The 14,822-nt window shown below is 40.5% G+C and overlaps 2 protein-coding genes across 7 annotated transcripts in view; both read left to right on the plus strand.

Moving 5' to 3' along the window:
• NR2C2 (nuclear receptor subfamily 2 group C member 2) overlaps positions 1-9,910 on the plus strand; it is a 49,830-nt gene extending 39,920 nt beyond the window's left edge. For 5 of the 6 annotated variants that reach the window (XM_075432807.1, XM_075432810.1, XM_075432813.1 and 2 more), the window contains one exon: positions 1,059-9,910. In XM_075432807.1, the coding sequence (XP_075288922.1) occupies positions 1,059-1,233 (175 nt within the window). In that variant the 3' untranslated portion in view covers positions 1,234-9,910. The remainder of the gene's footprint in view (positions 1-1,058) is intronic. The other variant, XM_075432811.1, reaches the window with a different exon arrangement.
• Positions 9,911-13,467: 3,557 nt separating this feature from the next.
• On the plus strand, positions 13,468-14,816 carry MRPS25 (mitochondrial ribosomal protein S25). The gene is made up of 4 exons (XM_075433026.1): positions 13,468-13,677; positions 13,772-13,878; positions 14,216-14,303; positions 14,536-14,816. Exons 1-4 carry the CDS (start codon positions 13,544-13,546, stop codon positions 14,726-14,728), a joined length of 522 nt encoding a protein of 173 aa, XP_075289141.1. The 5' UTR covers positions 13,468-13,543; the 3' UTR covers positions 14,729-14,816.
• The last annotated feature ends 6 nt before the right edge of the window (positions 14,817-14,822 follow it).

Here is a 14,822-nt window from a genome sequence, read left to right on the forward strand (position 1 = left end):
TCTGCCATAAAAAGAAATACAGAATTTCTTTCGTATACTTACTTCTCTTACTAGTGGCTCAAGGAAGAATATCGGAGAGTTTACATTTCCCAATGTCCTGTATTTTAATTTATATTGTCTGTGTCCCCATGCTTACCCATAGGTACCATTGAGGTAGAAGCATGAATGTTATAATTATCACAAAACCAACAGCATAGCTTGAATCTTTTTGCAGTTTTTCCCCTAAAGTTTACAAGATATGGTATATTAGCAGAATGCACCTTATATATTTTCTCCATAGATATTCAGGCATTTTCCAGAGGCCTGTGTTCAGTGCTGCCTAAGGTTTCCTATTACATGGCTCTGGTTCATGAAATGTATTTATTTGTGACGTACACCTGCCATATAAACACAGCAGATGCGCTTTCACTACTGTCCTAAATTTCAAATGCATTCAAGGTCCAGAAATTCAGTAGGATCCCTTCCTTATATTGGATGTCTATTAACGTCCTGGTAAATAACAGCATTTGGCACCATGTATGAGTAACAGCACATCCCTCCAAGTTCCTTTACTCATCGGAAGCATATTCTCTTATTTCCTTTTATACATCTCCAGTCCCATTCTTGCTATCCGGTTTGTCATTAAGTTGCTAGGCAACTGAGGGCTATGCTGTTTATGGTTTAAATTTTAATTAAGCGTTTTACTCTAAAAATTCTGCAAATGTTCTCACTAGTCAGTATGAGTATTAATTAGTCTTAGCATTGTCTTGAACTATGAACTGCTTCCAGAGCTGGGAATTTCAAAAGCAGACCAGGAGAATTTTGTGTTTGTACATACACATTGTATCTACAAAGGGCATTAATATGTTCTTTTCATTGGAAAACTACAAAGAAAGATGCATTTCACTTGCAGGATAGAAAAGTAACCATTCTTTTAGTGGTAGCTTAATTAGCTTTAGTTGCATCTTTGCTCCCATTCATGAGTTATGGTAATAATAAAAGCAGATCCAGCTCTTTAGCCACAAAGTATTTTAAACTGGTATTATATGTATTTATAACCCACTGAACTTCTTTTTCAGGCTAGCCCGGATTCTAGTTCGCCTGCCAGCGCTTAGGCTGATGAGCTCTAGCATTACCGAGGAACTATTTTTTACTGGTCTCATTGGAAATGTTCCCATTGACAGCATAATCCCCTATATTCTCAAAATGGAAACAGCGGAATATAATGGTCAAATAACTGGCACGTCTGCATAGTGGGAACAACACAATTTGGTGGATTGAAGTAATTTTCACAAAAACATACAATTACAAAGTCAAAAGAATAGCATTTTGGTGTGTAATAGTATTTCCAACTTGTTACAAGTTTCCTGTCAGATTTCTCCTTGTCTGATTGCTGACGTTGACAAAATTGAAGCAGCTATTAAAAGACCCGATATAGGACCTTTTCTGCCACAAGGAATGTTTTTGATGCCTTTCATTTAAAAGGCTATAGATTACTGAACATACTTTTCACATACTTTGTATTTAAAAATTATCAGTGGTTGAAAATAAGAGTTTTATAATATCACAAATTAGTAATAAAATTACTGTAAAAGTAAAAAGAACAGTATGTATATATTTAAACATATCCTTGGAATTAATATCTAATAATTGCCAGGATATAGTACTAGCACTTTGTAAGCACTTCTTGTCAAAGCAACGATGTCATCTACATCCTGCTTATGAGTATTGAAAATGAAAAAAATTGCGTATGTCCTTAGTCAAAATGCTAGCGATTTCTGTGAAAATGTAGAATGCTACAGGAGACAATCATTTATTCTACAAAAAGTCACTTATTGTTATGTTATGCATGAAATATTAACGTGGATTCTTAAATCAGATATCCACGTTATATGAAACCATGCTCATGTTAAGTTAGTGCAGTTGCAATTCACAGTACGATGCAGTCATAGTGACTCGTGCTACAGAAATGAATCAAGCTAGGAGAAAAAATGTGTTTCTTGCCACAGTACTGATGAAATATTCAGGTTCCTTGAAGTTTCTATTCAGACCAGCACAGTCATGACAAATGTTATTCTAATAGGAAGCCTTTTGATTGTAGGGAAAATCAGTTATTAACTGAAGAAGTTCTTTTCAAGTGGAGCTGTGTGATGCTCGTTGAGTATGCTCTTTGTATTTCCAAATTTACTCCTTCCCTCTGTGCTCCTAAACACCCTCTTCATCCAGGCAGAGGTACAATTTAAAACCTGAAATGTGTAGAACCTCTGGCTGTCAGCAAGAGTATATTACAAAGCTCTCTTATTTCTCCCCACTTCCCTCCCCTTTCCTGACTGACCACTCCCAGTTTTGCAGTGCTGTCAACCTTTGTGTGACTCAGTTTGAAACTGAAATATAGTTAGGATTTACATTTAGTAATGTACAATTGCAGTTAATGACTGATAAACCATGAAGTTATACAATTAAGTACTTTAGACAATTAAAAAGTGATGAGCCATCAACATGTTTTCTAGTATTGGCCATTAGCTACTAGCATTACTTTCATTTTGGTATAATTTATTGTTGTTGACATTAAATATTTTAAACAATCAAAGTTTTTTAAAAAGTCACGGCAGTTAGTATCTTCATCTGATCCTGGTTCATTAGATGCATCAATTATTTTAATTATTTGTACGATAAAGGCATTTTCTAGTTGTATATCTTTACGTGACAAAAATCTAATGATAAGTGCAGCACTTTTGTTTTTGTTCTTTTATTAACATTTATTTAGAAACACCAACCAGGTTGGTGTTTGTGTCTTTTAAGGTTCTGAATTGTAGCCAAAAGACCTTAAGCAGCTCTAGGTGAGGCTTCTGATGTAATAAAAAGTCTTGGCCTGGTATACTTCATTCTCATTAGGAGGCTCACGTTTGTAGCTCTCATTGTGACATGGAAGGCTATTTAATTTTAGCTTCTGCACGCATTAAAGTCTTCTACAGTTACCATTGTTACAACATTCAGAATCTTCTTTTCTCAAAAGGGTGTTACACAGACTCCAATATACATGCAGAGATTTGTAATATCGCACTTTCATTTCTCTCCGCTTTTGCTATAGCAAATGGAATTGACATTTTTAAAGTGATGGAAGGTCTGCACTCTGAGTGTTAAGTCAGCTGGAACACAGAATTTTGTACTAGCTGTTTTATCGCAGTGTAACTTAATTTGTGATTTTGTCAGCACTTCTGATGCAAAGTCCCTGTTCCAAGGGTATACAACTTAAAAGTTAATTGTGATATTAAGAACATCATAAGTAGCAGCTACCTTGGAAAGAGTTGTGGCCATTTTTGTTAAAATTCAAAATTTTATTTGGTATATTGTTGTTGTTCTAAAAGCATTATGCATAGAACTATTGTGATATTTTTCATTGCAGACAAGATTATGCAGTTTAATTTGCTTTCACTATTTTGTAAAAACCACTGAGGCAAATAAGTAAGCATTGTTAATGACAAATGAAACATTCCTTAGCACAAAAACTAGCTATTGGAATCCTTTTTCCCAAATTTGAATACATACCAGCTAGCTTTTTCATTAAAAACATCATTTCAGCTTCCAATTTTTCAAGTAAAGGGCCCCATTTTCTGTGCAAAAATATGTTTTCCTAGTTTTTCTTACTTGTGCTGTGAGCATAACAGTTCAGAAAGCAAAATAAAGCCACTAGAGTTTTTTAGGAACAGAGGGATTGCTTGAAATAAAATTTAAAATGTGTGCATTGTATTACATTTGTAAATCAAAATGGTAAATATCATGCAGCTCTGTTCACAAATAAACTACACTCCAAACAGATGCAAGGCCACATAATGCTATCCTTGATCCAGAGGTAGTCACTTACTCAGTGAATAGATCCCTGGACTTCAGGGATAAAATACTAATTTGTGTAAATGGAGTAACAACAATGGGTTTATTTATTGTGTATGCATTTAATAGATGAAATGAAGCAGTTCCATACTTAAAATTCTGCTATTAGCACCTGAAAGCTATAAAGTCCCTCTTTGTATAGCATCATGATTTGCTGGCTTGCGTTAGTCAAAACCAAGCTAATTTAGTCCTTATGTTGTTAACAAAAAGTACTTTCTCCAACTATACAGTGCTTTGATTCCAAGACTAACAGTTTGGATTGTAGAAATTTGGACAGCAGATGGTAGATTCTAGAGCTTAAGAAATATTCAGAATCTAGAATGTTATGTATATTTGAGTATTAGCTATAAATAATAAGATAGATGTGATAAGTAACCTGCCACTTCTTTCTCACATGCTGCTCAAGGGCTGTCATAAAAATGAGCCAAAGATTTGGCATGTGATGGAGAGACACTGAAAGGAATCACTTAAAACACTGCCATATAAAACTATAAACCATCTTCTCTTGTGCAGTAGGGCTTCTTTGTGCTAGATTTCAAGGGTAATCACAGACTGGCTGAGGCTGGAAGCGACCTCTGGAGGTCATCTGGTCCAGCCACCTGCTCAGGCAGGGCCACCTAGAGCCAGCTGCCCAGGACTATGTCCAGCAGCTTTTGAGTATCTCCAAGGATGGAGACTCCACAATCTCCCTGGGCAACCTGTGCCAATGCTCAGTCACCCTCAGAGTGAAAAAGTGTTTCCTCAGTTTCAGTCCTTATAATTTCTGACGTTTGTTCCATCCCTCCTGCCAGTAACTAGAAGATGGTAACAGGCACTAGCTTTACTTCTAAACTGGTTTCGGTTTTTTTCTTCTTTGCAAGTGCAAACTTTTGCTTATGAACATAGGACAGAAGAGTTTTTTTATTATTGTAACAATTATTGAAAGCTATTTCTTGATTTTAAGTATGGAAATAGCTTCTTTTCATAAAAGCCACATTTCAATGCCAAATTTGTGTCTACAGAACTAGAAGTCAAAGGATCACAGCCTAAAAGTGATTCTAAGAAAAGTGACATCTCACTGAAACGCTACTTAGTGCCTAAAAATCACTCTCTCCAGAATTTTTGAGGTCTTGTTTCTGCTGCTCTTGAAATGAAAATATTTTAACACAGTGGAAATACAGAGATAAGCTATCTGATTAGATAGATCTGAACTTGAGTACATGTGTATATTGGTAATAATTCATTCAGACAAATGTTAGAATTCTGTGCTGACTGAAACTAGGGCATGCAGAGAGTGATAATGGATTTGAATCTTGTAGATAAAAAGAGCAATTATCAATAACTGTGCAGGAGCATTTTGGATTAGCTTTGTAGTAATGATTTTTACTGCATTTGTGACAAGGGCAAGAAAGTATACGACTTTTCTTCCCTTAATTTACATTGGACTAAAGAGACACAGAACTAAGACCACATGACGAAGTGATCTTTCTCCACCCATTTATACTGATTGTAAATTCGATACAATGCTTTTGGTGCTAGTGGAGTTACTCTGGCATGAAACTGGTAGAAGAGGAAAAGTTAATCTCCAAGGAGAAATCCTTCAAAGAGATATACAAGCCTCTATTTTAGCTGCCTTAAAATGTTAGATTATTAGGGAGACTTAGTTTTCAGAGCACTCTGAGGCAAGAAACTATTGTTGGCCACTATTGATTACTTAATATCGTTTACGAAGTTTCTTTTTACTGTCATCTGAAGCGCTTAGTCCTCAGGGCAGACGTAATGCTTCCAGTGAATACCACTGACTCAAGATTTCTGTGCTGAGTACGGCTGGCTCTGCATTGTCATTATAGTGCCCATTGGCAAAGGGCATATTCTGAAGTGTGATAGGGAAAACAAGTCAGGGCTGAAGTTTCCAGACAAAACCAGTTTTCTGACTGCGCTTCTCCTTTGGCAGAGGCTGTAAAACACTTCAGTTTTCCTTGTTGTGCATAGGACACAGGACTTTCACAGATTCCTGAATGATTTCATCCAAGATGCTGAAGATGTCAGTGCATTTTCCTGCCTATTAGAATTAAGAGGGTAGTTAGGATTCTTCCCTGATTACCTGCTGTTTAATTATTAAGGGATAATTTTAAAAAGCACCAAATAGCATGAGTAGCAAGGGTATCAGGAATACAGTTTAGCCAGGAAAAGGGAGCTGGGAATTATCAGGCTGCTTTCTGCAGTAACAGTACTGGTGTGGGGCCCTGTTTGAATTGGGTGATGTGAGCAGTAGAACTGGCACGTTAATCACACATACACAGGTGTACCAGCAAATGCCTACAGGATGAGATCACCCTGAAAAAAAAAAATTCTATTTGAACATATTTATCCTCTGTTACTGTTTAGAGTGCAAAAGCAGGGTAGGTTTGTTCTTTTTCATGTATTCTTGCGCATAAGAGAAAAAGCAGAAATACCAGGCAAACAGCAAGTAGGTTCCCATCTGTTCCAGTAGTTTGCCACACTTGCCATACAACAGCAGAACAGCTGCTGCAGTGGTTTGCTCTGATGATAAGCATGGGCCTGCTGTGAGAGCAGCACACATCTGCAGTCCTAGTGCATCCATATATCCAGGGAGAATCAACAACATGAGGCCACGTTCACCCTGTAAAGCAGAGTAAGGGGCAGAGAAAGGACAAATTGCCAGCATCTACTGGATCTTGAATGACAGCACATTAGGTTCAAAAATAGCTCTATATGAAAACTTACCAAGAGGGCATGGCAAAGGGGAGAAAATGAAAACATTTACTATTTGCACCTTGTAATTCTAAAGCTGCTGAGTCATTCTAACAGTAAATTCTCCTGAACTAAGTTCAGGCTTATTTGATGAAAAATGCCGGAACTCCTCTTGCTAGATAATGCTACAACCCTACTTCTGCTACAGTCAATGTTATCAACATTATATGGGAAATGATTTGTGCAAAAAACACTAGAACATTATTTATACTGAGGTTACAAGTTAAAAACTTCATAAAGTTTAAATGCTCTAAGTCGAAATGTATTAGACTTGGAAAACATCAAATCCAGAATTACCTTATTACTGAGCTTTTTGTTGTAAAGTAATGCCAAGTTCATCACAGATAATACTGTCATAATATTCCATAATTCCCACAGCCTGTTTTAACCTCCGAGTTACACAAATGCTTTGAAAATGGCTTATTATTGTTAAATTCATGCCTGTCTTCCTTCTTTTTAAACAGTTTGATAGATTTTTACACATCTTTATTTTGTGCCTCCCACCATTGTGCATTTCTGCATGTTCAGTTCTAAAACTCACTTGAGCAGCTAATGCATATGTACATAGTTGTATGTATGTGTGGATGAATGTATATGTTTATACCTATTTGTCTAAATATATTATGTACAGTGTATAGAAAGTGTGTAGTGTATGTATATATGTACAGATAAGTAGCCATGTATTCACACCGTTCTGTATGTTAAAGCTTTTCATTCATTTGCTAATCCAGAGCTTTCTAGTTTTCATTTCTTAGCCCAAACTAAGCCTCGCTTTAGCCAGGTGTATCCTTATGAATTTCAGAGCTTTGCACCTTTTTCTAAACCCAGCCTGAATTTAGTATTTTCTGTTCAGAACTGACAAATATATTGCATTAATTTTCTGGCTTTTACATTATTCCCTTTATCTTTTCTCATTTGATGTGTAGAAGTCTGCCAGCGAATAGTTAATTGAACATAGAATGCCTGTTAAAAATAAATGAATACATAAGTAACTACAGTCATAGAAAATACTTCACTGATTTCAATATATACTCATTCTCTTTCAGCCTTCTGAGAGACTTTTTTGTAAAGTTTTGTTTTGCAGTGAAACTTGGTGAGAGATTGATTTTTTTTAAGTCTTCAGCAGTGGCTAATCGAGAGAAAAATAAGTTGCCCTTTATCATTCAGCTGTAGCACACATAACAGGATATAATGGATGCTATTTAAAAAAAAACACTACACCTGCTGCCATAATGATAACATGAAATCAAACCATTAGTTAAACAAAGATGATGTCCTCTGTTGAATGAAACAATGACATTTCTGTTACAGTGGTCATTCAGTAAGAGGGAGATTGCAGTTAGTTTATTTCTTAGCAAGTATCAAGACTTATTTAGGATTTTCACGATGCATTTCAATTGTAGATTCACTTTCCAAAGTTATTGTCTTTATTGTCTAGCTTAAACTCAGCAAAGCTGGTTAGTTCATTTAGTTGTCAGAGTAGTGTCCATTTTCACATTCTGTCCTTTCCTGAAGCTGTAATCTGTGCAGATCTTGCACTGTGTGTGAAATTTCCATTGCTCATATGGGAGCTGGGCATATGGAGCATTTATGAAATTGGACTTGCAGTAAGACAATTTATCACTCATAGGGAGTATTCAAACATTTAAATTATCGAAATACAAGTAGTTCATGTTCCCTTTTCCCTCTGATGACTTAAGTTACGAAGGAAGCCTTCTGTAAAAGTAATTCTGTTGCCTTTGTCTTTTTAAAAAAGCATTTCACAGACCATGTGGGAGAGTAGTACAGCAGGTCTTATTTCTGTCATATTAAAAAGGTGAGGTGGAATTCTCTGGGCATTTTTTTACACCTTTTGTACTCAATGTGGCAAAGACTTGCCTATGTTTAAGCAGATGAGCAGACATCAGTTAAAATAATGGGAGTTTCTTGCATGCTTAAAGTAAAACATAAGTCTCTTTCAGAGTCAAGCTCTCTGCTTGTAAGTTTTTGCTTTGGAAAATGCTGAGAATGTTCTCTGTTTCTTGGTATATCATTCAGTAAGCATTTGTGGGCTTTTGTTTCAAATACAGAAAAGTGTAAAACATCCATTTTAACATTTCAACCCTTATTTTTGAGATTTTCAGCGGGAAAATTATTTAAACTAATGGCAGGAATTCCTGTGACAGGTGGTCCTTCATTGGTATCTTGACAATCAGTACTGTTTGAATAACGTTTGCTTTCCTTTTTAAAGGCTGAATGGAAATCGGAATGTCTGTTAACATTGTTGTACTGCAGTAACATTCTTAAAGATTAGAAAGCCAACTGGCGTATTGATCAGGATTGAATCTGTTTTAAAATTCAATTATGAATTTAGAAAAAAGAGTATATTTTTAAATTGTGAACTTGTTCTATGTACACATTTGAATTGTTCGTATTCAGAAGGACAAAATAGGCTCAAATTTAAGTGACAGTAAAGGCTCTGTTGTAATACTCTGTGGAAACCGTGGAATGTGAAATCAGCTTCCTGTATTTGATCAGAGAAAGAAATGTCCTATTGCCAGGTATCTAACACCCCTGAATAACTGGCTTCTTGTACATTTTTTAATGATCTTAGAGAAATTATAATAAGGCACAGGTCCATTTTAAAATATTTTCAATTATTGTGGGTTAAAAGTAGGACTGAATAAATTTAAAATAAAAAGGGTATTCTTTAAGAAGAACACGTTACTTACAGAGCATATATTTCTCATACATGAAATCAACATTAAATGTGAGAATATTTTTAGTAATTAATCTGTATTCCAAAATACCTTGCAAGTCAGTGTTCAGACAGTTTCATAACTGAAAAACTGCACATTGTGTAAATGTTGTATCTGTTTCGCATACCAGGGAGTTCTGAGCTCCTACAAAGATAGCAAACTTTTATAAAAGGAATCATCTACTTTTAATTCCTTGGGATATTTTCTGGAAGTCTCTGTCCATTATAATTTAGAAAACTATTGTTTATGTTATTACATTTTATTTTCAAGTTAAAAACCTTGCAAAAGTTATTAATTTCTCAAAGCTGCTTCTGTGAAATCAGCATTGTTATGTGTGATAGCATTTTAAAATAATAGCATGTTCTTTTTTTAAATCTCAATTTTGTATCTAATCAATGACTTCAGTCATGAAGAGGAATTTGCATTGTTGTGTTTGTATATAGAGTATTGCAGTGCATGATTTAGCTTATGCATTTTATTAAATGCTGTTTAAATGTGGCATTATATTGTTGTGGCTTAATACTGCTACCTAAATGAGGTTTATACCATTAAAGTGAAATACAAATATAAATGCATTCTCGAGTTTTATTTTTAAGTTCACTTAATTTCTTGTTGAACATTAGATGTCTAAGCCAAATACAGAATTTATTATCTGTTAGAGAGAAACAGTATTTTCCCTTCACTACAGTGATTATCTTAGTGATTTAACTGGGTCTAAGACAGAAGATAAATCCCATGAACCTTGCTGACAGCAGGGAGCTACTTCTAGAAAGAGAAGGACCCTTTGTAAGGTGCGAGGCATTCGACACTGTCCCGCATGATGTCCTTGTCTCTAAATTGGAAGGACATGGATTTGACAGATGGACCACTCGTTGGATAAGGAACTGGCTCGATGGACGCACTCAAAGAGTTGCAGTCAATGGCTCGATGTCCAGGTGGAGACCAGTGACAAGTGGTGTGCCTCAGGGGTCGGTACTGGGGCCGGTGCTGTTCAATATCGTTGTTGGCAACATGGACAGTGGGACTGAGTGCACCCTCAGCAAGTCTGCTGATTACACCAAGGAGTGTGGTGTGGTTGACATGCTGAAGGGAAGGGATGCCATTCAGAGGGACCTTGAGAGGCTGGACAGGTGAGCCTGCGTGAACTGCGTGAAGTTCAACAAGGCCAAGTGCAGGCTCCTGCACGTGGGTCGGGGCAATCCCAAACACAAGTACAGGCTGGGCGGAAAGTGACTCGAGAGCAGCACTGAGGAGAAGGACTTGGGGGTACTGGTGGATGAGAAGCTCAACATGAGCCAGCAATGTGCACCTGCAGCCCAGAAAGCCAACTGTATCCTGGGCTGCATCAAGAGAAGTGTGGCCAGCAGGGCGAGGGAGGTGATTCTGCCCCTTTATACTCCGCTCTTGTGAGACTCCACCTGGAGTACTGTGTCCAGCTCTGGAGCCCCCAACATAAGATGGACATGGATATGTTGGAGCGGGTCCAGAGGAGGGCCACAACGATGATCAGAGGGCTGGAGCACCTCTCCTACGAGGACAGGCTAAGAGAGTTGAGGCTGTTCAGCCTGGAGAAGAGAAGGCTCCGGGGTGACCTTAGAGCAGCTGCCAGTACCTGAAGGGGCCTACAGGAAGGATGGAGAGGGACTTTTCACAAAGGTGTGTAGTGATAGGACAAGGAGGGGGTGGAATGGCTGTAAACTAAAAGACGGCAGATTTAGATTAGATATTAGGAAGAAATTCTTCATGAGCGTGATGAAACACTGGCCCAGGCTGCCCAGAGAAGCTGTGCCTGCCCCCTCCCTGGCAGTGTTCAAGGCTGGGTTGGATGGAGCTCTGAGCACCCTGGACTAGTGGAAGGTGTCCCTGCTCATGGCAGGGGGGTTGGAACTAGATGATCTTTAAGGTCCAGCTCTTACCATTCTATGATTCTATGATCTTTTCCTAAAGTTTTTAATTCATCTTCTTTAGCCTTCTGTTCTTCTCAGTTTTGTGAGGGCTCGTTAGCTATTAATGCTTTATGTTTACTTTTATCTGGTAGTTCCTTTCAGTTCCCATTTTTAAATTAAGGTGATGCATTGGGGTCTTGTTTTAGTTCGCTTCACACACACACTTTGTAACAGAGGTAATGAACTTGGACTCTTCTTCCAAACAGTAAATGCATCCTCCATTTTGTATGTAACATGGTTGAGATGCAACACATGTATTTATATCGAGAAGATAGATAGGTAACATCTTTTCTTGTTGCTGCTATTAGAAACTGTACAACTTACAGAAGTTTCACCTAGCAGAAATGAGGGTGATCAGGTTTCAGCTGTCAAATCCAGGTGTCTATTAGAAAAACATGCATGGTGCGAAAAAACCAAGTCCTTTTCATTTAGAGGCCTACTGTGAAGCAGGAGTTCTTGTTGCCTAAATTTGAAAAGGTGGATCCTCTGCCAGTTTAAATCGTGTCTGCACACAAAGCATTAGTTATTCTATCTGCAGAGCATCTAGAAAAGAAATAACAGGAGCTCAGAAGGGTATTACTAGTCAAGATCAGTGTGCATTGACAGAATTTCCTGTGGGAAATGTTTCAGAACTGTTACATATCCTGTGGCATGAACTCACGCACTGAGTCAGGCAAGTTTTTCTTGAGCATGAAGTGCATTTTTTGCATTGGACAGAGCTGTCTGGCTTGTTACAGACAAAAATGTACAATTCATTCCTACCATGCCAAATAATGTATTAAATTGAGTTGGGGTTTTTTTATATTTCTTTAGCTGCTTAAATGAAAGTAATAATGAAAAAGTTAAAAAAAACACACAAACCCCTTGCCAGTAGCATGCTTCAGAAATTTAATTTGCATTAAAATACGATGTTAGTGCAAAGGGAAACAACAAAAATGAAGTTTAAAGAATGCATGGGATCATCTTTTCTTTTCCTTGTGATACCGTATGTTGGCAAAAACAAAGACTCTAAAACTCATTTGGGAGTTTTAGAAAGCAAGCAATTTTTTATTACAGTGCCAGATGCACAGGGGATAATTCCTCCTAGTGCACACCATGTAGTGAAGCAGGCATTCCTTTATTCAGTTTCTTACCAATATTTCAGCCCATGGGGCAGCCCCATGCTGCCACTTGGTTACATCATTCACAGAACACCTGGTCAGCATTTTCACACCACACGTGTTCAGTGAGTAGGGGTCCGGGGGGTCTTCCTTCTAGGGGGTGTGATTTTTAGTATTGTAATGAAGGATAGGTTACTTTCAGACACTACTTTTTGGCCAGAACCAGCAAAAACTAGCTAGCTACTAAGAAGCAGTCCTCTCAGGACTCTTCAAGGACAGTTTCCTCGATTTAAAGGCTCCTTTTGTTCATCTTCTTGGCAGCTTGAAGGCAAAGGTTTCGAACGCACTCCTAAATCAGCAGCAAAGTCCAGCTCTTCTGACTATACCAAGGCCTTTACGGTAACATTTGTGGTGTGTCCGTCCGCCGTCCCCTCCCGTCCTCCCCCCAGCGAGAGGAGCTGCAGCCCTTTCTTTATGTTTTAGTTCATCTTCCAACTCCTCTGGTTCCGTTAAATGGTTACTAACTATCTAGCTCTCCTGCTCTGGCTGTCACAACGAGCCTGTATGTACCTTATTTTTAATTTCTCCCTTTCTTATCTTTGCCTCCACTATGTTTGTTTTGGGATGGGTTTGCCTTCGCTTTTGCGCATCAGCCCGATGTCCTCGCTGAGCCGCTACCCCGGAGCGGCTGCGGGGGCGGGGGGAGCGAGCCGACGAGCCCCCGCGCTGCCGGGCCGGGCCCGCCGCGGAGCGCAGCTCTGCTCCGGCTGACGCAAGCTTCCAGCAGCCACGAAACTGCGGCGAATCTGCAAAATGCAACTCACGGCGGCGGGTTCGCAGGTAAACTGCAGGACACCGGTAGAAGCGGCGTCCGGCTTCGCGCAGCTGCTCTGACCCTTCCGCATCTCCTTCGGGGCGCAGGAAGCAGCCGCCAGACGACGACGCCGCCGGGCCCAGCAACCCCACCGCCCCCGCGCGCTGCCGGCCCCGCCGCGCGCCCCGGCAAAGCGGGACGCCACGCCCCCGGGCGCCGCGCGGCCGCGGAGGGAGCTGCGGCTTGGGCCGCTCTGCGCGCGGGGCGGCGCCTCCCGCCACTTCCGCCGGCGGCGGAGCCGAGCAGGGCCCAGCCGCCGCCATGCCGATGAAGGGCCGGTTCCCCATCCGGCGGACGCTGCAGTATCTCAGTCAGGGCGACGTCGTCTTCAAGAGCTCGGTAAAGGTGATGACCGTGAACTACAACACGGCGGGCGAGCTGAGCGCGGGCGCGAGGTGAGCACGGGCGCGCGGCGGGCGCGCGGGGCGGTCCGCGCTGTCCTCAGAGGCATCTCGGCTCGCGCGTGTGTGTTTTTCTTCTGCTTTCCAGAAAGTTTGTGTTTTTCAACATCCCCCAGATCCAGTACAAGAACCCCTGGGTGCAGATAATGCTGTTCAGGAACATGACCCCCTCGCCCTTCCTCCGCTTCTACCTGGGTAGGTGCCGCGGGGAGCGGGCGGCCGGGCCTGCCCCGAGCGCGCTCCCGCCGCGGCGACCGGGTCAGGCCCGCGCTGCTGCCCCTGCGACCGGGCCCAGGCCCGGGCCGGGCTTGTTGGGAGAAGCGGCCTCAGGTGCCCGCAGGGAGCCTGCGCCCCCCCCCCCCCCGCCGCCGCCCCGGAGGCGCCCGGGACGCGGCCTGCGCTTGTCCTTCTGAAGCGTGGCAGCGCGCCTCAGCTGCAGCAGAGGCCTCAGCGTCGTGTGTTTTGAGAGCGCTTTTTGCAGCCACTGTGAGACAGCGCTGTTTAATGCACTGTTACTAATCTTTCTTGACAGACAACGGAGAACAAGTTTTGGTTGACGTGGAAGATAAAACCAACAAAGAAATAACAGAGCACATTAAAAAAATCTTGGGCAAAAGCAAGTAAGTAACACGTAATAAGCTGACTGACAGCCTAGCATGCATCGTAATACAATCCCTGCAAACTTTTATCAGGTGTAGAGAGAGAAATACCGCTTTTCCCAGAAAAAATTGCTGTGAAGGCCACAAGCTAGGAACTGTAAATCCATCTGTCTGGTAAACAGGGTCCAGGGAAGGGAGAGGAAACGTTGCCATTCTGGTTTCCCATAGTAACAGACAGATCTCTTAATTCTAGAGAAACACTTGAAAAAGAGGAAAGAGAAAGGAAGAAACTATCACATCCAGCAACTTTTGGGCCCAAGAAGTATCATCTGCGAGAATGCATGTGTGAAATTGAAGGTCAAGTTCCCTGCCCTGCTTTTGTGCCACTGCCCAAAGAGATGAGGGGAAAATACAAGGGTGCTATGAAAAATGAAGCATCGGCCTGACCTCTGAAGTCATGCAGTTGTTTTTCCTCAGGAGTGGATGATCAAGGTACTTCTCAGAGACAAGAGACAAATAAACGTTAAAACCCCAGCTTTT

Source organism: Opisthocomus hoazin, chromosome 11 (assembly GCF_030867145.1).
Source record: "Opisthocomus hoazin isolate bOpiHoa1 chromosome 11, bOpiHoa1.hap1, whole genome shotgun sequence".
Classification (NCBI taxonomy): Eukaryota; Metazoa; Chordata; class Aves; order Opisthocomiformes; family Opisthocomidae; genus Opisthocomus; species Opisthocomus hoazin.